General features: G+C 51.6%; 2 protein-coding genes across 3 annotated transcripts in view; one reads left to right on the top strand and one right to left on the bottom strand.

Moving 5' to 3' along the window:
- The window catches only part of ABHD12 (abhydrolase domain containing 12, lysophospholipase), an 86679-nt gene extending 70775 nt beyond the window's left edge, over positions 1–15904 (top strand). For both annotated transcript variants that reach the window (XM_027069420.2, XM_027069422.2), the window contains exons 5-13: positions 2475–2505; positions 5105–5150; positions 7459–7588; positions 8673–8710; positions 9180–9259; positions 10271–10353; positions 12673–12751; positions 13932–14059; positions 15224–15904. In XM_027069420.2, the coding sequence (XP_026925221.1) occupies positions 2475–2505; positions 5105–5150; positions 7459–7588; positions 8673–8710; positions 9180–9259; positions 10271–10353; positions 12673–12751; positions 13932–14059; positions 15224–15263 (655 nt within the window). In that variant the 3' untranslated portion in view covers positions 15264–15904. The remainder of the gene's footprint in view (positions 1–2474; positions 2506–5104; positions 5151–7458; positions 7589–8672; positions 8711–9179; positions 9260–10270; positions 10354–12672; positions 12752–13931; positions 14060–15223) is intronic.
- Positions 15905–18305: 2401 nt separating this feature from the next.
- Positions 18306–19859, bottom strand: part of PYGB (glycogen phosphorylase B) — a 58341-nt gene continuing 56787 nt past the window's right edge. Inside the window, exon 20 of the mRNA XM_027069426.2 lies at positions 18306–19788. Coding sequence (XP_026925227.1) covers positions 19636–19788 — 153 coding nt within the window. The 3' untranslated portion in view covers positions 18306–19635. The remainder of the gene's footprint in view (positions 19789–19859) is intronic.

Genomic DNA, 19859 nt, shown 5'->3' with positions numbered 1-19859 from the left:
ATGAGTGTGAGTTGTCTATCCCAGCTGTACGTCAATGATGCCAGTGTGTCCTGCTGGGCCACTGCTGAGGCACTGTCTGTACCAGGCAAAACCCTTTGCCCAGGTTTATCCCAGGTGCTTTTCAAGAGTGGCTTTAGTGATGTGTCCTTCAGATTAGCTGGGAGGGTCTGTCATCCCAGGGTGGGGGTCTGTTCCTTTTACCCCCAAGGTGGTTGACCTTACAGAAGAGTGTCTGGAAGAGCAGGGTGAGGAGGGAGGAGGTGCATTTTCTGAACAAAGCAGTGCCTGAAAACCTCCAGGAGGGTCACTGTTGTTGCAGCTTCCTTAGGGTGTGTGAGAAAGAGCCAGCAGGAGCCGACAGGAGGGAGGGCCACAGCAGGGTCTGGGTGAAGGTCAGTGTGGCACCTTGGCTGGGGGGATGTGATTTTATAGGCAGAACCAACAAGGAGATCAATTCATGGGCCTTTCTGGAGGGGCAAGGAAAGCATGGTGGTGTTGGAGCAGAGGGGCTGCACAGTGGACACTGCAGGAAGTCCAGGAAGTGAAGCCTGCAAGGATGGTGTGTGAGCCTGGAGAGCAGAGTGTATATCTGCAGAATCATGCATGCACTTGGCAGTTTGCTTTCCTCTTTGTCTGGGACAAACTACAGTGGGTTTCTCTTCTGCTTTTCAAAGAGTAAGTGGTTACTAATAGCTCTGGTAGCATCTTTGTATAAATGAGGGAAGTTCATAGTTTACTGGGAATAAGCTTCAGTTAAGCAATGCCAGTCGCATGGTAAAAAAGAGTAGCCTAAACTTCCGGTTTGAAGGAGCATTGAGACTTTGAAAGTGTTGCTGCCCCCTCCCCGTCTCCTCAGAGACTGCCTACATAGACCTGCTGGCCACCCCTTGGCCTAGCAGGATTGCAGTGCCCCTGGCTCCCTGGGGTCCAGTCCCTGGCTACTGCCTCACATTTTATCATGTGCTCAACCTCTTCTTTTTGTGCAAGGTAGGGAATTTGAACAATCTAGACAAAAGCCACCATGAATGCCTCCAAAGATAACTGAAAACATTTTACATTATTTCCTTCTGGTCCTGAAATTTATTCCCTTGTATTTCTGTGGCTTCATTGTATTGGTTTTCCTCCTTTGTCTCATCCTTGTCTCTCTCAGTGACAGTCCCTGCCCACACACACACACACACACGCACACACATACACACCCAAAACGGCCAGAGTGCTCTTAGCTATAAAAAAGGAAAACCATTAAGAAGGCTAGACAGGGTGAGCCTGCCCATTGACACACTTTCCTTCCTGAGGCAGCCCCATCCCCACTTTGGTGTCTGTCCACAGTAACAGCTGACCAATAACTGGACAGAAAGTGTGAGAAGGGGTAGATAGTCCTCGGACAAAAGTGTAGACACACATAACAGTTCGGGTGCACAAAAGCCTGTTCAGCCTCAGTAATAAGTGTCCACTACACGCTAGTGTGTGAGTGTGGGGCTAGGAGATGGGCCAGGGCCCCTCTGAAGATGGCTGGGCAGTGATAGTTAAGCTTATGATCACACACACCTTCTACCCAGCAGTTCTGTGTGTAGGAACATATTCCACACATGGATCACATGTCACATTTGCAAAGGGATATCAGCACAGGCTGGACATGGCAGCAAAACTCAGGTTAACAGCAGATAGGAAAGAGCCAGAACAACTGCAAGATAAGGCAGAGGGGAACTGCAAATACTACAAGTTGGCTGTGATTTACTGAGTGAAAAGTGAGAGACAGGGGTGCCTGAGTGGCTTGGGTGGTTAAGTGTCCTGTTCTTGATTTTGGCTCAGGTCATGATCTTGTGGTCATGAGATTGAGCCCACGTTGGGCTATGCACTGAGCCTGGAGCCTGCTTGGGATTCTCTCTGTCTCTCTCTCTCTCTCTCTCTCTCTCTTTCTCTCTTTCCCTCCCTGACTCATACTCTATCTTTAGAATAAATAAATAAGCATTTTTTTTTTAAAAAGTGAGAGGCCATGCTTGCTTCGGCAGCACATATAGTAAAAAAGTGAGAGGCAGTAGAGTATGTGGCAGGTACCTATGGTAAAGAAGCACCTGCGTCTCTGGCGACATGGTGGTCCCTGACACGGGGGACTTGAGGGAAGAGCTGGATCCTGGGCAGGCGTGAGGGGCTTACTGTGCATTCTTTTGTGTCTTCTGGATTTTGTATTGTATGCATGTATTACCTAGTCAAAAATACAAGTATGGTAATAAATAAGAAATATCCCAAAAGTACTAAGGCTGTGCCTTGCTTGGCATGGTACTGTCAGAAATAAGCTTGGAGCCACTTAGGGTGCCCTGCAGAGGAGGTCACCTATCACCATTGACCCTCTTTGTATGTATTGAAGGAACAAGTCACTACAGACCCAGACACTCCAGTACTGACCCTGGGGCCTGCCTTTTTTAAAAGATGTGCTAACACCCATTCTTGTTTCCTTTTCCCTGATTCTTTAGAGGAGGTGACCACCGAGTGGAGCTTTACAAGGTAGGTAAGGATGGCACACAGTTGTATGACAAACAGTGTGGTGACCACAGGCAGAGTGGGGTCCTCAGTATGATGACGGGTGGAGTGGGTCCACAGTGTGATGACAGATGGAGTGGGGTCCACAATGCGGATGATGAGCAGAGTGGGGTCCACAGTGTGATCACGGATGGAGTGGTGTCCTCAGTGTGATGATGGGCGGAGTGGGGTCCACAGTGTGACAATGGGCGGCATGGGGTCTGTAATGTGGATGATGGGCAGAGTGGGGTCCACAGTGTGATGAAGGGTGGAGTGGGGTCCACAAAGTGGATGATGGGTGGAGTGGGGTCCACGGTGTGATGACAGGCAGAGTAGGGGTCCACAGTGTGATGATGGGCAGAGTGGGGTCCATAGTGTGATGACGGGCAAAGTGGGGTCCACAGTATGATGGACAGAGTGGGGTCCACTGTGTGACGATGGACAAGTGGGGTCCGCAGTGTGGATGATGGGCAGAGTGGGGTCCTCAGTGTGATAATGGGAAGAATGGGGTCCACAATGTGGATGACGGGTGGAGTGGGGTCCACAGTGTGACGATGGGTGGAGTGGGGTCTGTAATGTGGATGACGGGTGGAGTGGGGTCCACAGTGTGATGATGGGCAGAGGGGGGTCCACAGTATGGATGACAGGCAGAGTGGGGTCCTCAGTGTGATAATGGGAAGAATGGGGTCCACAATGTGGATGACGGGTGGAGTGGGGTCCACAGTGTGATGATGGGTGGAGTGGGGTCCACAGTGTGACGATGGGTGGAGTGGGGTCTGTAATGTGGATGACGGGTGGAGTGGGGTCCACAGTGTGGATGATGGGCGGAGTGGGGTTCACAGTGTGGATGATGGGCGGAGTGGGGTCCACAGTGTGATGGCAGGCAAAGTGGGGTCCACAGTGTGATGATGGGCAGAGTGGGGTCCACAGTATGGATGACGGGCAGAGTGGGGTCCTCAATGTGATAATGGGAAGAATGGGGTCCACATTGTGGATGATGGGTGGAGTAGGGTCCACAGTGTGATGATGGGCAAAGTGGGGTCCACATGTGGATGATGGGCAGAGTGGGGTTCTCAGTGTGATGACGGGCAGTGGGGTACTCAGTGTAAAACAAGCAAAGCAAAATACAAAGTGTGTATGATGTGCAGAGCGGTGTCCATATGGTACAGGAAGGAGAGAACATCACCTAAATGTTTCCCACTGCTCTTCCCAGGAGACATGAACATAAGTGAGTCCCTCCAGTACTTGTGAGAGTTGATCTGCATTGGCCTTTCCAACACTGCCTTCACGGAAGCCATTACCATGGAGTGCTTCCCTATAATGCTGCCTCTAGGGAGAGCTTCCAAAAGCAGAATGAATGAACTTTGGGAATCAGATGCCAGATATTGACAATTATATTAAAGGCATTTGAAATTGTTAAATGCTGTGTTTCTCCTATACAACAAGTACTACTGAGAGCAGAAGTGGAGCCACACTTCTGCCAAGTTGCAGGGTCAGGAGCTCTGCCACATGGAAATCTCACCTCTGCAGGAGGTGCACCAAGGAGGAGGCCCACAGCCGACCTGGGGGAGGTGACAGTGTGTCTCCTAGGCAGGCTTTTAGACCCTCACTTCTGCCTGCTTGTCTTCTTCAGAAGCTTGAGTCTCAGAGCCTGAAACGTATAGTTGACTCCAGAGTGCCAGGGCCTCACTGCGCCATCTCCCACGTCTCTCCTCACATGGGTGGATGTCTGCATTGGCTAACCCAGCAAAGAGGGACAGATGCAGATGTGTGGGAATATCTGTATCATGTGGGCACTGCTCTGTCCCTCATACACCGAGGACAGGGGCTGCTGTGGGCTCTTGGTGGGTTTGTTTCCTCGAGTGAATTGGATCAAGTCAGAGAGGGGGTGTACTTGCAGAGCTGTGGTCCCCAGTTGAGGTTTGTATTCACAGAAAGACTTCCTACCTGGAGCAGGTGTGACCCTGGAGGTGCAGGCTAGGCAGGCAGCGTGGAGCTGGAAGGAAGTGCTGTAGGCCGCCCTGGGGCAGCCTAAGGAGAAAGGAGCACACCGCCTTGGGTGATTTGGGGGAAGTTTGTGCCTGGCAGCTTTCACTTGGCTCTGGGCACACTCCAGGAGGGCTCAGGCAAGGGCTGTGAGTAGTTATCTAATGCAAGAGATCATACAGTCTGGAGGGATTTTGTTCTTATAACAGAAAAATTCAACAGAAACTTAAAGTTTGAGAAATGCTAGGTTGCAGTCAGAATCCCAGATGCAGTCTCTGCACCATAGAGGCCCTCCCCCTGGGTCTCTGGTCTCTGGGTGTCTGCCCTGTGAGCCCATGTGAGTGTGGAGGTACTCTAGCAGTCTCACCTGTGGGAGAGCCATTCTTCCTATATTCCTGAGGCAGAGGGCACACCCGTGTCCTGTAGCAGCAGTTGACATCTGGGTTTTATAATGGGGCAGCATGGTACCAGTCTTTATTAAGCTCCCATTGTGTGCAGGGCACTAAGACTGAATTAGACTGGGTTTAGTCGGAGGCAAGTTGCCCTCGATCCAGGATGCATGGATTTGTTGCCCAGATATTTATTTTTCACTTTACAGGTGCTGAGTTCCCTTGGTTACCACGTGGTCACCTTTGACTACAGAGGTGAGTTCTTTTGCAAGTGCGTGTCTGGGCCCTCCCAGTGCTCACTTCAGGGTCTGCTGTGCAGGCATCACCCTGAGAGGCTTAAACAGTGCTAGCAGCTTGTGGTGCCCCAACCTGTGGTGATGACAAATGTGGAAAGGTGGTGGAGGGACCGTGTGTGTCCTTCACACAGATGTAGGGCATCCTTCCTGAAGTGGATGCTCCGGTGCCTGGAACCCCAGCATATATCCTCTGTCAGCAGCATTTTCAATGTAGAAAATACTGTCTTTTTTCTTCTTTATTGGATTCAGAACCCCCCAAAGCTGGTCAGCAGACACAGTTTATACGCAGGAGAGCTTGTCTTGCTGAAGTTCTGAAAGCAGGAAAAAGAACTCTTAGGAGAAGGTAGATTCTTCTTCTTGCCCCTTAATATATTTTCTTTCTTGAATGAATCAGGGGGCTTGCCCCTGAAGAGATTGAAAACCCACAGTTTGATGTGTGCACCTTAATGAGCCAGGAAAATACTTTGTGTTGACTGGGAGAAGTATAGGCCTCCTGTAGTCTCAACAGCAGAGGTCAGAAGTCAAAGGGCTGCTTGGCCAGCTTAGCCTGATCTTGTGGGGTTGGGCAGCAGTGTCGATACCCTCATGGCAAGGATATGGGGGTTGTGTTAGTTTCTTCTTGCTTCTGTAAAAAATTACCACAAACTTGATGTCTTGAAACAGCACAGAGTTATTATCTTGCAGTTCTGGAGGTCAAAAGTACAAAATCTTTAGCCACTGGGCTGAATACCAGGTGTTGGCAGGGCCGGTCCCTTTAGGAGGTTCTGGGAGAATCTGATTCCTTGCCTTTTCCAGTTTCTCGAAGCTGTCCTTGTTCTTTGACTCATGGCCTCTTGGGTCTGGTCACTCTGACCCTGTCTTTTGTCTTTCTCTCTCACTTGTTATATAGACCCTGGTGATTACTTTGTACCCATGTGGGTGAGCTGATAATTGCCCATCAGTTCACTGATCAGTGGCCTGAATTCTTTCTGCATCCTCAGTCCCCCTGCTTGCCCACATAATTTAACATATTCATAGGCTCCAGGGATGAGGACAGAGACCTCTGTGGGGGCTGTTATTCTGCCTAAAACAGGGATGATTCTTTCACAGAAGAATGTTCCATCATGATAAAAATTCTGGGCTGGGAAAAACTGCAGATAAAGGATCTGGAAAGTAGTTTACCCACTTATCCTTTTCTCCATGCTAAAAAGGGTTTTCTGTTCTTGCTGAGTGCTGGAGAACTGAGGGTGATGAGAAGGGGTGGCCTTTGTCCTTGTTCATCTCCCTGTGTTTCTACCAGGAAGTGAAATCCCTCATAGCACTTCTTCTTTCCAGTTCTCACTGAGTTTCTGCATTTCTAAGCCCACCCTCTGACTGTGTCTCCCTATCCTGGTCTCTGTCTGTCTGTGTCTCCACATTTCCCTGTCCTTGGGTCCCATCCTCCCATCCATGCCCTAAGCCTCTCAGTCTGGCATTATCTCCTGCGTAGTCCTTTCCCTTATCTGGCATTTGGGATGCCCAGGGGAGGTGGCATGTACACACGAACTGTGGGTTTTGCTTATGCAGCAGAACTGGCTTTTTCTGAGCCTTGTGGTGCTTTCAGATCATTTGATGATGACTCACTGCTGAGTTGCTGGAAATGACAGTGGCACTTGCCCTTTCCAAGAGCCCAGGGGGAGGGCCCTGGGGGAAGATACAGTCTGGGGGCACAGATGGTTAGCTTTCTTCTGCTATGCTAAGAGCCCCTTCCCTTTCTGGGTCAGAGTTGCCTTGAGCCTGGAATCCATCCCTCTCCCTCACGCCCTCGTCTGGCTTCCCACATCTGTCTTTAGCTGGGCTATAGGTGGCATGGAGTCCAAACTGGGCCCAGGGACCCCCTGGGATGCTCTGTCCTACAGAGGCTCCTGGGTGGGCTGGGGTCTCACTGACCTTTCATCTTGGGCCAGCCACCAGCAAGCCCTGAGCATTGGGGAGGTTGCTGTCCTTTTTGCTCGCAGGAATCTGTGTCAGACTGCCCCCATCTACAGTTGTTCATCTGGACTAGGATGAGAGTGTGTGGATGGCTGTTTGGGTTCAGGGGTTGTAACTGGGGTTGTGAGGAAGTGGGAGAAGTAGGAGCGGGCTTGTCCAGACACCCTGCACATGGGGCAGGTTTGTGGTAGCAGAGACTTCCATTGCCCCAGACTGCCCTGGGCTGCCTGTTGAGAAAGAAAGGGATGAGCCTGCTCCTCAAGAGTTTTCCACGAGCTGGGTTTAACTTCCTCCACTTGCTGCTCCTCTCCATCCAGGGTGGGGAGACTCAGTAGGAACGCCATCAGAGCGAGGCATGACGTATGACGCACTCCATGTTTTTGACTGGATCAAAGCAAGAAGTGGAGACAACCCTGTATATATTTGGGGTCATTCCCTAGGCACTGGGTGAGTTTGCAGCATGATAGAGCCTTGGGGGAACAGGTTTTCACAGGGCAACTTACTACCTGATCTCTCAAAGAGTGCCCTAGTGGCTTCTGGATCCGATGACACCCTTAGTCCCAGCAAGCCTTGTCCCTCATTCCCATGGTGGGGGCAGGGGATCAAGCACCACAGAAGACCATGAAGAGTTTGAGCTACTTTAACTCCTCAACCCAAGAAGTGACTTGAGACACACATGGGCAGTCGTGGGGTGGCCATCTCCCTCTGCAGGAAGGATGGGCACACTTGCCGTAAAAGTATGCCTCAGGGAGAGGTCTTCAGAGCAGAACGGGACAGGGCTGGAGTCCTGGATGCACTCGAGCTCTGCATCTCCTGGCTTTGGAGGGCAGGTGCTGGCTGGCAAGCCTGAGTGCCGGGGCTTTGATGGCATGCATTTAGCCTGTATTTGGCTTACCAGAGAACTTTGGGGAGGCAGCAGTGGGTGCTTTCCTTCCTACATCTGCCAAGACGAGAAGCAGTTTAATATTCCATTTGGGGCCGCCTGAACTGCTTCTGCTGATGTAAGGTCCAGAGTGTTTCTAAAAGGAGCACTGTGCTCAAGGCCCAGAGTCCCTAGACCTTCAGCAGCTGTCCCTTTTCCAACAGCCTTTCCTTTGGGTGCAGTGGCTGTGGCCCCCTTGTCCCCTTGCTTCTCACCTCAGACAGTGTGCTGCAGTTGGGTGGGTTCTATGGGCTGGGAAGTGCCAGGGAGAGTGAACCATGTGCCTGCAGACAGGAGCCTGGGCAGAGTGAGGAGCAGGCAGTCCTGCCGTGGCTGTCTGCATGGGACAGCAAGAGCCCTGGGGGCTCTCATTGCCATCCTTGTCAGAGGGTTTGGCTGATGGCAGGGGCAGGAGGGCCTACCACAGTCCTGGGGCATCTTTGTCCACACCCTCCCCCACCCCTGGAGCCCCACCAACCACTTCACAGATCCTACCTCTTCTCTGGCCACTTTCAAGACTAGAACAGTCTTGAAAACAATTTTTCCTTTAAACAGTCCTTTAAAACAATTTTTGTCATACAACTGAACTATTTCTTCCTCCCTTCTCAGAGTGGCAACAAACCTGGTGCGGCGCCTATGTGAGCGAGGTAGGGGCTTGTGTGTCAATGCGAGTCCTGGTTGTGTGGGCACAGCCTCCTCCTGGTCTTGGGGCCTGGGCAGGGCAGGCAGCGTGTTTGAGAGGTGGGTGCTGGGACGAGCGGCACAGCAATAGCGTTTGGTGTCTTCTCGGAGTCCTGTGGGCTGGGCGTTGAGGCTGGGGTCTGGGCAGACCCTCAGCTGAACCAGGCCTGCCTTCCCCATGGATTCTCAAGTAGCTGGCAGAGTCTCCTCAGGGGTTGGGCTCCTGATACACAGTTCTAGGAGGTGTGGTTTGGGGAGCGAATCATGGTCACCCAAGTGTCCCCTGTGTGGGCCCCTTGCATGGGCACTTCCCGAGCACCAACCATGCAGGCTGGCTGGGCGGGCACCTGGGGTCCATGGTCCAGTCCCTCCCATAGTTCCCCCATGGGGGCTTCTTGCCCACCTCAGAGCTCCCTATTTGTTTTATTTATCTAGAGACGCCTCCCGATGCTCTTATATTGGAATCTCCATTCACTAATATCCGTGAAGAAGCTAAGAGCCATCCGTTCTCAGTGGCAAGTACAGATATTATTAAAAATTGGCCTAGTTTCATTATTAAAATAATTACTATAAAGGAAATTTTTATGTAAATAAGTATAAGGTGAAAATAATGATAAAATATGATTTAAATATTCTAATGAATATAGATTTTATTAAAAATTAATCCTTGTTTAGTTTGGGGCACTGGCCTGACTACAGAGCTGTCCGGGAATGTTAAAACTCTATGGCCAGGGAGAAGGATGGGTTTACAGCTGGGTCATCTAAGGGCAGCAGGACCCCGAGGAGGCCTTGTTTCTGTGGCATGGTTTGCCTACCCGGCATCTTTGCCCCATGGGGTCCAGCCCGGGCTGGTAGCTGCTATCCTGGCTGCTTCCCCAGACATGGAGCTGGTGGGTGCACCTGCTCTCTGTCCACATGGATGGTTCTCAGCAAGCTGCCAGGCTCTCCCAGTCGTGTCTCCAGGTGATGGCCCAGGTAAACCCTACTGGGGATTCCAGAGTGAATCAGGCCCTCCTTACCTGTCAGGACCAAGGCCTTGGATCCTCTGGGGCTTCTCTGTGTCCTCTTCTGTCCCACTGCTTCTTGGCTGACCATGTGTTCTGGGGGGGGTTGGAGGGGGTGGCTTACCACCTGACCTCATGCTGCTCTGTTGCAGACCAGAGGAGTCCTTTATATAGTCTTACTTCTTTGATGTTGCTTTCGCCCAAGTTACATGAATCCCTGTTTTCCCAGGGGTGGAGGCCCTGATGTCTGTGGGAAGTATGGTCTCTGAGCCAGTCCCAACTGCTGGTCTGAGGTGTGGGAGCCCATTTTGTGGGCAACCCCACTATGGCCAGTCCAGGGGCCCTTCTAGAAGGGAGTCTGTGGTCCAGGGACAAGGGTGGCAGGGCACCCCAGCACAGCTTTGGTGGGGCAATAGGTCAGCCAGCTCAGAAGCAGAGGAGACCCCTGGGCACTCAATACCCTTGACTTCTCCATGCTGTTTTAATTGATGCTTCTGCACGTTGTTTCCATGTCGCCTTCAGATATATCGATACTTCCCTGGGTTTGACTGGTTTTTCCTCGACCCCATTACAAGCAGTGGAATTAAATTTGCTAATGATGAAAAGTGAGTACTGTGGTAGAAAACCTCATTTTTGAATTTAGAAAAGCACCCCCAGGACTAGTCACTTTAATTAAATAGGATGGAATCTGAATACTGGGGGTTCTTCTCTAACCATTTGACCTTCATAAAGGGCAGGTCAGGCTGACAGCTGTAACTTAGAGAAAGGGGATTTGAAGACTATGGCTTTAAAGCAATAGAAAGACAACATGCCCACATAGTTGTTTTATTTGTGAATAGTCCGCCAAAACCAGAACTTCTGACAGGTTCTAAAGCAGTAATAGTAACTGTTAAAAAATGACTGCCTCACCCATTTGATTTATGTTTGGTTATAGAAAGATGTTACAAAGTTCATTATTAAAAATATTTCTAAGGGTAGGGTGCCTGGGTGGCTCAGTCGGTTAAGCGTCAGACTTCAGCTCATGTCATGATCTCATGGTTTGTGGGTTTGAGCCCCATGTCGGTCTCTGTTGCTGACAGCTCAGAGTCTGGAGCCTGCTTCAGATTCTGTATCTTCCTCTCTCTCTGCTCCTCCCCCACTCGCACTCTGTCTCCCTCTCTCTCAAAAATAAATAAAAAACATTAAAAAAAAATGTGTCTAAGGGTACCTGGGTGGCTCAGTCAGTTAAACATTCTTGGTTTCGGCTCAGGTCATGACCTCACGGTTAGTGAGATCAAGCCCCAAGTGGGGCTCTGTGCTGATAGCATGGAGCCTTCTTGGGATTCTCTCTCTCTTCCTCTCTCTGCCCCTTCCCTGCTTGCACTCTCTCTGTCTCTCTCTCAAAATAGTGAATAAACTTAAAAAAAAAAAAGAAAGAATACTTGATTAAAAAAAATTTCTGTTAGGTCAACCAACAGTTAAAAATTCTAGTTAAGGATTCTTTGCACAATGTTCAGATTCTGTTGACGTTGTCTTTATGATATCTTTATTTCATGGGTTTTAATCTCTTCAAAAAAAATTAAAAGGAAAGGATAAAAATTCTTATCTAAATGTTCAGTTAGCATTTAAAGTCTACACTTTGAAATAGAATGTGAAAAAATGGAATATTTTTCCCCTTAATTATGTGTTTTGGTTCTAAAAATAGAACAAACTAAAATTTGAGCAAACATAACCCCAAACCTGCTGGTTTGTAAATATTATTGTTTAGGAACTTAAAGAAGAGTTATCTGAATAAGCAAGATTGCTTCTAAAACCACAACAACAAGCACCACAGTGAGTGTTGGGTCCCGCTCCCAGCTGAGCATTAGGGGGCCAGCACTACTTCACCCACTGGAAGTCAGGAGCCCCCACTTGGGCAGCTTGGTTGCCAAATACTTGCTAAGGTGACAGCATAGGAACTAGGCCTTTCCCAGAGCGGGCAGAGGTTAGGACATACTACTTATTGGGGAAATTCTGCAAAGATGAGCCATTCCACTATCACAGTGTGACCCGCACACCAGAAATGCTCCTCCCTGGAAGCAGAACAGGGGGAGAGTGGGCATACGGGTGTGCCACTAGCAGAAGCGCAGACTTGCTGTCTGGGCTCGGTGTTGGTGGGGCGTCAGGCCTCCTGGCTCAGGTCCTGCCAGGTGGCAGGCTTGCCCAGTGCTGCCCTCATGGAGCCCCCAGACCAGAATGCAACCACCAGGACCAGGTGGGTGCCATATCTACCAGCTCACCTGAGAGCTTAGTGAGGGGCCGCCAAGAGACTCCGGGGCCTATCCAGTCCCACAGCCCATCCATTATGTGGTTTATTGGAGGGTTTGAATTATGTGAACCTATTGAAAATGTTAATTTATTTGTAAACATTCAGGAGTACCTTAAATGTCCTTTTCAACAAAGACAAGTTAGAGGTTATGGACTTTTTTACCAACATATTGCTAGTAGCATTCATTTGCAATAAATTTCCTGGACCACCTAAGTTATTTGGTATGTAAATACTGTTTTGTAACTTGTTTAAGAAAGAGAGTGTGTGTGTTCATGTGCAAGTGGGGAGGTGGGGAGAGGATCTTAAGTAGGCTTCTGAGACCCTGAGATCATGACCTCAGCCAAAATCAAGAGTAGACACTCAACCGACCGAGCCACCCAGGTTTCCCTGTTTTGTAACTTTTAAAGAATATGTCTAGTGGCAAAAATAATTATTTTCAATTTTCAGAAAATACACAGGGAGGGGCCAGATTTGGTGAGTGAATCCATCTCTAGACTTGACTGAATAGATGTTGGTAGAGATATATGAGAAATCAACTTAGTTCTCTAGTGAAAAGCCCAGCAGAATTGTAGCTGTTGAACCACAGGCAGGGCTAGAGACTCCCAGGGTCCTGGTCTAGTGCCTTCTCCTCCCACAGTGTGAAGCACATCTCCTGCTCCCTGCTCATCCTGCATGCTGAGGACGACCCAGTTGTGCCCTTCCAGCTTGGCAGAAAGGTGGGTGTCAGGTGCTACCCCCGGTGTGGGCAGGCATCTAGCAGGCTCCCATTTGGGCCAGCTGGGCCTAGGCAGACGTGGAGGGAGTCCTGCTGCTGGCAGGTGCCCCTTGTGAGGAAGAGAACAGCAGGGGAGGTCAGCAGGATTGGGGTGGAGGCAAACAGTTGATGCCTTATCAGCAAAGGTAAGTTTGAGGGTGTGAACGTCTTTACCAGCACATTTGGTGATGGCCAGAGGAGACCTGAGAAGTAAGCAGATGGCTCCCGGTCCCTGTGCAGAGGTCTTGGGGTGACAGGGACTTCACTACCTGGTATTCAGCAGGAGGACTCACTCGTTGTTGGCTGGAGGGAAAGAACTCTCAAGGAGGAGGATGTGGCCCCACCTTGGCTCCAACATGGGGGTCTCAGTCAGTAGACTTCATACAGACCTCTTGTCTGTTCTCTTGTTTTTGGGATTGGACTGATGACAGAAATGCCATGCTGTTGTGGGGCCTCCGTGTTTGCTTTTGCTGAGTTTGCTTTGCCTTTGCTGCCAGGAAGCAGCACTAGATGTGTAAGTGAGAGTGCTATGGGAGAGAGCACCACCTGGCATGGTGATGGTGAGGGACAGGGGCAGCCTAGAGGGAGTGAGGCCCGGGTGCCAGCAAGTTCCAGCAGGGCCAGGTCCCCTCCCTTCAGAGAGTGCAGGCACACAGGACTGCCCAGCAGCAGATACCCAGACCCACAGAGCTGAGCAGTCTCCAGGGTGGGAGGGATTGTGAGCCAACCTGCTGACTGACCTTGACCCCGGCACACAGTGAAGTCTGAGGTGGATGCCCAGCATCCTCCACCAGTGGGACTTCTCCGGGCACTCTGGCCAGCATACCATTGCACAGCAGGCAGTTCTTCCCATAATGTGGGCTCATCCGCCTTGCTGCCCCCTGAGCTCCCATCTGGGAGATAGGCATGAGGACAGAGGGTCTCAAACGTCAGGCCGAGGAGCCGAGGCTGGGCTGGGCTCCTGCTAGCACCCCTTTCCCCGGGCCAGGCCGTGCAGACTGCAGCAGTGCTATTTGCTGGGAGCTTGGGTTGCTCTTTGGAGGCAGCAGCCACTCACTGGTCTCTATAGTGGGGAGACCACCAGGCAGGTTGCCCACAGGGCTGCCATCTGTGGGTGCTGACCCATCTCTTCCTCATCCCAGCTCTACAACATTGCTGCTCCATCTCGAAGCTTCCGAGACTTCAAAGTTCAGTTTATTCCCTTTCACTCAGACCTCGGCTACAGGCACAAGTATATCTACAAGAGCCCTGAGCTCCCGCGGATACTGAGGTGAGGAATTCTCCCCTCACCAGGAACTCGCCTGGGTGGTGACGGCTCAGGCCAGGCATGCAGCAGCCATAGCCTCTAAAGCTGCCTCAGTGGGGCCAGGAGTCACTGTGATTCAAGAGCCTTTCATCTCCATGGAGAGCGGTTGAGTGTTTACCACCTCTCCCTTCTGGACCATTCCCATGATCAGACAGGGCAGTGATTTCCCTGTGGTATGGGCTGTGCGGCCTGCATGGACACCATGCTCAGGGGAGCATCCAGCATGTAGACATGCACCCCAGCCACTGCAGGTCAGGCCTCAGTCCCTTCCCACATACCCGTCAGGTCCTGCCCCTGTGCACACAGCACTTGGGAGACTCTGGGCTAGCTCTCAAAAGCTTATTTGTCCCCAGCTGCTTCTTGAAGGGAGGCTGTGCTCCTGGCTGCGTCATGATGGCCACTGTCCAGGGCCAGGACATGGTCTTTGGCCATGGGCAACCGTCTTGTGCCTAGGTGCAGAGCCCAAGCCTGAAGGGCAAGGCGGTGGCAAAGGGCAGTGTGGACTGGACACAGCCTGGCCCCACCCAGGAGCCCAGGCTTTTGTGCTGGGACCTATTCCATCACTCAGGCAGGTGCTGCCAAGCCTCCCTGCCTCCCACCTAAGGCGCAGGCAGCCTTCCACTTCCCGGCCCAGGTGCGAATTCACCTTCTTGGGGCAGCTGAGCATGGAAGTATTTGAATCAGCCATCTTGAATTTTATCCCATCACACTTCAGCTCTCTTGTGGCTGCCTTGGCAGGTCCAGAGGCAAAGCTGCATTTCTTTAGCAGTTTGCCATTTCCTGCATCATGGACCTGGGTTGCCAAGATGGGACTGTGAGCTGAGTGTGTGGGTTTGCTCTAGAGTTGTCATTTTCCCCAGCATAAAAGGAATATGATGCAGAAAATTTAGCTCAGAGTATAGCTCAGAGTTTAGAACAAAGAATAGTAGCCTGTTACCTGGTCTTCATCCTACAGGGTTGGGATTTGACCAAGCCAATGCCATTGGTGACCTGTTTGTTTAACTCGGGCTTTCTGAGTAGGGGTGGTCCTCCAGGCTCCTTCTCAGGTGGGCCCTTTGAGGATCATAGGGGGCAGGACCTCTGGTGTGGGCTCAGGGTTTGGCTGATGGTTGTCCTCACCTGGTCTAGGGAATTCCTGGGGAAGTCAGAACCTGGGCGCCAGCACTGAGTCTTGCTGCCTAAAGGAGTATGAAGACCTCTGCCCTCCTCTCCTTCGCTCTGGCAGCCTGGCACTCTGGAGCCCAGGGGGTGCCAGCATCTTCGATGCCCCTGGAGAGAGGACTCGGATGCCAGCTGGGGCAGGCAGAGGAGGCCCCGGCAGACCTGAGGCACCTGCCCCAGATGGCTGGGAGCACGGATCCTTGTGGAAAACACAGATTGCAGGCATGTGATCCCCTCTCCCTCTTGTTGCCACTTAACCTGAGCTCTTGTTGGGAAGACAGTGACAGAGCAGGCCAGCCTCCAGCTGGTTGATCCCACACTTCCTGAGCTGGGCCTGGGGAGCCAAGTGCAGGAAGCATGGGGTATTGGGACCACACTGAGCTTTCCAGCACCATTGGTGAGATTATGGGGAGATGGATTCATCTGTCCCTTCCTGGCACACACAGAATGGACTCTAATGGTTTGACTGGCCCCTCCTACCTGGAACACCCTGCTTGCCTACATAGGCCATCCCTCCCTCTTTGGGCGGGCCCCACCTCTCAGAGCGGGGGAGGTGCCCATGACCTGCACTTCCTCTGCTTTCTGCCCACCTGCCTAACCTGGCCTTAGACTGAGCATTTATTTAAGAATAAAATCGTGGTGGTGGTCTGTTTGTTGTGTTCTCAGTGATGTTTCCAGCTGGCCCCAGGCCATGCTGAGAGCCAGCCACATGGGAGGAGGTGCAGCTCTATAAGGCTAGGGACCCTGGGCATTCCTTTTCTCCCTTCTTCCAGATGTGGATAGAGGTCAACTCAAGGAGTGGTGTTGTCTCAGGGAAAGGTGTATTCATGGGGTCACTGTTTCTCCAGATGAGTTAGATGGCATAAAATTTAGGCTCTCTTCAACCTCACACTTAGCAAGCTTGCTGGATGTTGGTATTGATCAGCAGGCTCTTGGGTTTCACCCACAGACCCCAAGCGAGCCCCTGGCAGGGGTCCATGAAAGAACCTGGGGTCCTGGAGTGCAGGGTTTCTAGTTCTGGCCCATGAGTACCACCTCAATTATTCACTGGGGGTGGCTCTTTTGGTATTCAGCTTTTTTGCCAAACCAGTCTCCCCTGCAGTTCTGCTACCTCCACCTGGCACCCTCTAAAAATCCTGCTTCTCACCACTGGGTGCTGGTAAAGGGCCAGATTCTTACGTCTGGGCTCAGTAACCTGGGAATGAGAAGGTTCATGGCTTAAGAAGAAAGAAGGTTTCAAGCTGCCCCCACAGGGGACTGTCCTACCCCTGCTGTGCAAGTACAGAGGTGTGACCCAGACCAGAGGGTGTAAACCCACCTGGGACCCGATTCTTCTGATGGTGGGACTTTCTCCTAGGTCCTAAGGCTCTGGGACTGTCTAGTCTTGGCAGCTGAAAAATTCCCTGGGGGGGTATGGAGGGCCTTGTTCACCAGTCTTACCTGTTCTTCAAGGTCATAGGCCATTGTTAGCAGCTGTGGGCAGGCTAGGGGGCCCAGAGGTCAACACTCGTTATACCTCCTTAATGAAGCACCTTCAAGCTGCCTACAGTGATTCTCATGTTGGGGAAATCACACCGTTCTTAAATAGGTTGAAATGTGAACAGACTCCTAAAGTCAGTTTATGTCCGAATATTTATTTTCCTCTTATTGGATGGGTTCCCTGCTGACTCCTGGCATCTAATTTGGGTGTGAGCACTGCCTGCAAGACACCAACCCATCCCCAGGGTGCATGTTTTGCACCTATCAGAGCTGGGGCACATGGCCCCATCCCGTAGTGTCTTCCTGTGTAACTGCTCTGCGTATTGCGCCCATTGGACCTGACAGCCCTTCCTCAGACATGGCACCCTCTACTGGCTCTATCACGAAGGCCCTGAGACAGAGCCGCCTTTCCAGCCCACTTCCATCAGTGACATGATGTGACCTGCTGGCACGTGGTCTCAGACCCAGCCCACCTGGGTGAGCCAGTCTTCACCCTGTTTAACATTTTGTGTGTGTGAGCTGCCTCAGATCTTCATGGGGTGGGCTGGGGGATAGGATATGAAGTAAAATACAAGTGTTGGTATTTTGACAGGTGGACTGAAGAGGAGAAAGCACTAAAGAGGCAGTAAGCACTGGAGGGGCAGTTGCTGGGCCATTGGGTCAGCTAATCAGGTCCAAACACCCCCACCTGCTGGCTTCTATTAACTAAACCTATGATGGCCTAGGACAGATGTAACCACTGATGGTTACAAAACCAATCGTTGAAGAAAAAAAAAAGATCAAGACATGCACAGCTGTAAAATTTTCAGTTAATACGCATGTCCTGGGGCACCTGGCTGGCTCCGTCGGTAGAGCATCCCACTCTTGATCCCAGGGCCGTTGAGTTGAAGCCCTACATTGGGCAAGGAGCCTACTTAAAAAATATGCAGGGGGTGCCTGGGTGTCTCAGGTTGAGTGGCTCTTGATTTCAGTTCAGGTCATGATCTCACGATTCCTGGGATCGACCCCAGAGTAGGGCTCTGCGCTGACAGAGTGGAGCCTACTTGGGATTCTCTCCCCCTCTCTGCCCCTCCCCTGCTTGTACTCTCTCTCAAAATAAACAAAAAAAAAACTAAGCATGTCCCCAGACCCAAGACCACCCCAGCAGGGCCCATGGTGCCCCAGTGGCCTGCAGTTCTCAGGTTCTTTGTGTAACAACCCCAAGTTCATGTCTCTCCTGGACTTTGATTCAGCCTGCAGCTACACAATTTAGGGGGAAATGCTCTGGTTTTTTGGAGCATTCCACTTTCCAGGGCCAGGAGTGGGTGGCAGAAGACAGGTGCAAAAAGAACCAATGCAATTTGCACCCAAAATGCCAACACACATAATAGTTTATGAAGATTTGACGATTCTTTTGTGAGCTGGCAGTTCAGCACACATACTCTTAAGTCCCACTCACAGCTGGGATAGGAGAATGTGGTCTGTCCTTAATCCCACAGTGATGGGCTGTTACAGCGGAGGGTCTGAGGCCCACACCACCCAACTCCCACCCTGCTCTCAGCGCAGAATAAAAGAGTTCAGGTCAACCAAGCACAGGCAGGAAGGTTTAATCATTTTCTCACACAAGGCAGTAACAGCAAGTGGCACAGTGATGGGTCCACATGTGGCCTAAGAAATGGGGCAGCAGAGGGTGTCATGGATTCAACCACAGCCTCGGAATGTGGGCCTCCCCACCAGACCTCTGCAGCTCTGGTGAAGTGTGCATGTGAGCAAATCCTCCATGGCCTGGTTCTGTGAGCAGTCAGGACCCAGGGTGAGGGCAGAGCCCTGTGCCACTGAGATCCAGCATGCAAGGAGGCAGAGCCTCGGGAAGGGTGCTTCCCACCCGTGTCTCCAATAAGCCTGCAGTGAAGCGTGCCAGGCTGCTTCCTGGCTCTCTCCTCTGGGCAGCTGAGAGGGGCTCACCCACCCTTACGGCCACCAGCCTGCCATCCAGGCAGAGTGGAAAAGTGGGCTCCCTTCTGGGCCTGCTCAGTCCTTTTCCTAGACCACCTTGGTTGTACTGGTAGACAGGGAGGGAGACAGGAGACTAGTCTCATGTGTAAGACAGGAGACACAGCCCCCAGGACAGGGCAGGGGTACAAGGAGGGCATGGATCTGCAGCAGGGGCTGGGCTATCAGCCTTTCCAGCAAAGGCAATGACTCCATCCCAGGCCCCCAGGGCTGGGCCAACCCAGGACAAAATTTCAGAAGTACAATTTTTAGTTGCTAAAACGAGAAAAGGCTTCAGCTACTTTCATTTTCCTGTGAAGTTAATTTTTCTCTTGAAAAAGCAAAACCAAGCTAACTTTGCATCAGCCAGCCTTGTCCTAGCCCAAATCCCCGAAATGCCGGACACAGGTGTCCTCATCCATGTGATCCTCACTCATCCAGGGCCCCTTTATCTGATCAGTCTGGAAACTTGGGCCAGAGCACCTACATAGCAGTTGCAGACTTGGCTTGGAGTACTGGACCCTCCCAGCACAGCCAGGAGCACGGCTGGGCCAGGGAGGTCAGAAACCCACACCAGCTGGGTAGCCCATGTAGTGCAGAAACACATAGTTCCCCAGGCTTTGCCACAGCTACCTGCCCAGACCCCAGAATCCAAAAGCTCAAAACTAAAAACAAGCTCACTGCAAGGTGCATGCAAGGTCTCAGAGGAGCCCAGCAGGTGGCTCCACCTTCCCCACCTCCTTGGGACAGGTGGGCTAAAGCTGCGGGGCCAGCTGCCCTGGTCAGTGCTGTGAGCCCCAATTTCCTGCAGAAAACTGGGAACATGTCATTCTTTACACCTTTCCTTCCTTTCCCACCCCAAGCCACCACCACGATCCCCATGGCCCTCCAGAAACAGCACTGAAACAGCAAGGCCACTGCCAGGGCTCCTAATCCTTGGGGAGATTGGGGGGTGGGATCTGCAGGTCAGAGGGCTCCACGCCCCAGATGTCCCGGGCATACTCTGTGATGGTCCGGTCACTGGAGAACTTGCCTGAGCAGGCAATGTTCCTGATGACCTTCTTGGTCCACTCCCTGGGGTTCTGCAGAGGGAAGGAGAGGCTGAGTAATCCTAGGCACCACATAAGACAACCTGCACTTCCAGAACTTCAGG

The sequence above is a fragment of the Acinonyx jubatus genome, chromosome A3, assembly GCF_027475565.1.
Source record: "Acinonyx jubatus isolate Ajub_Pintada_27869175 chromosome A3, VMU_Ajub_asm_v1.0, whole genome shotgun sequence".
Taxonomy (NCBI): domain Eukaryota; kingdom Metazoa; phylum Chordata; class Mammalia; order Carnivora; family Felidae; genus Acinonyx; species Acinonyx jubatus.
This window is presented reverse-complemented; position numbering and strand designations above follow the sequence as displayed.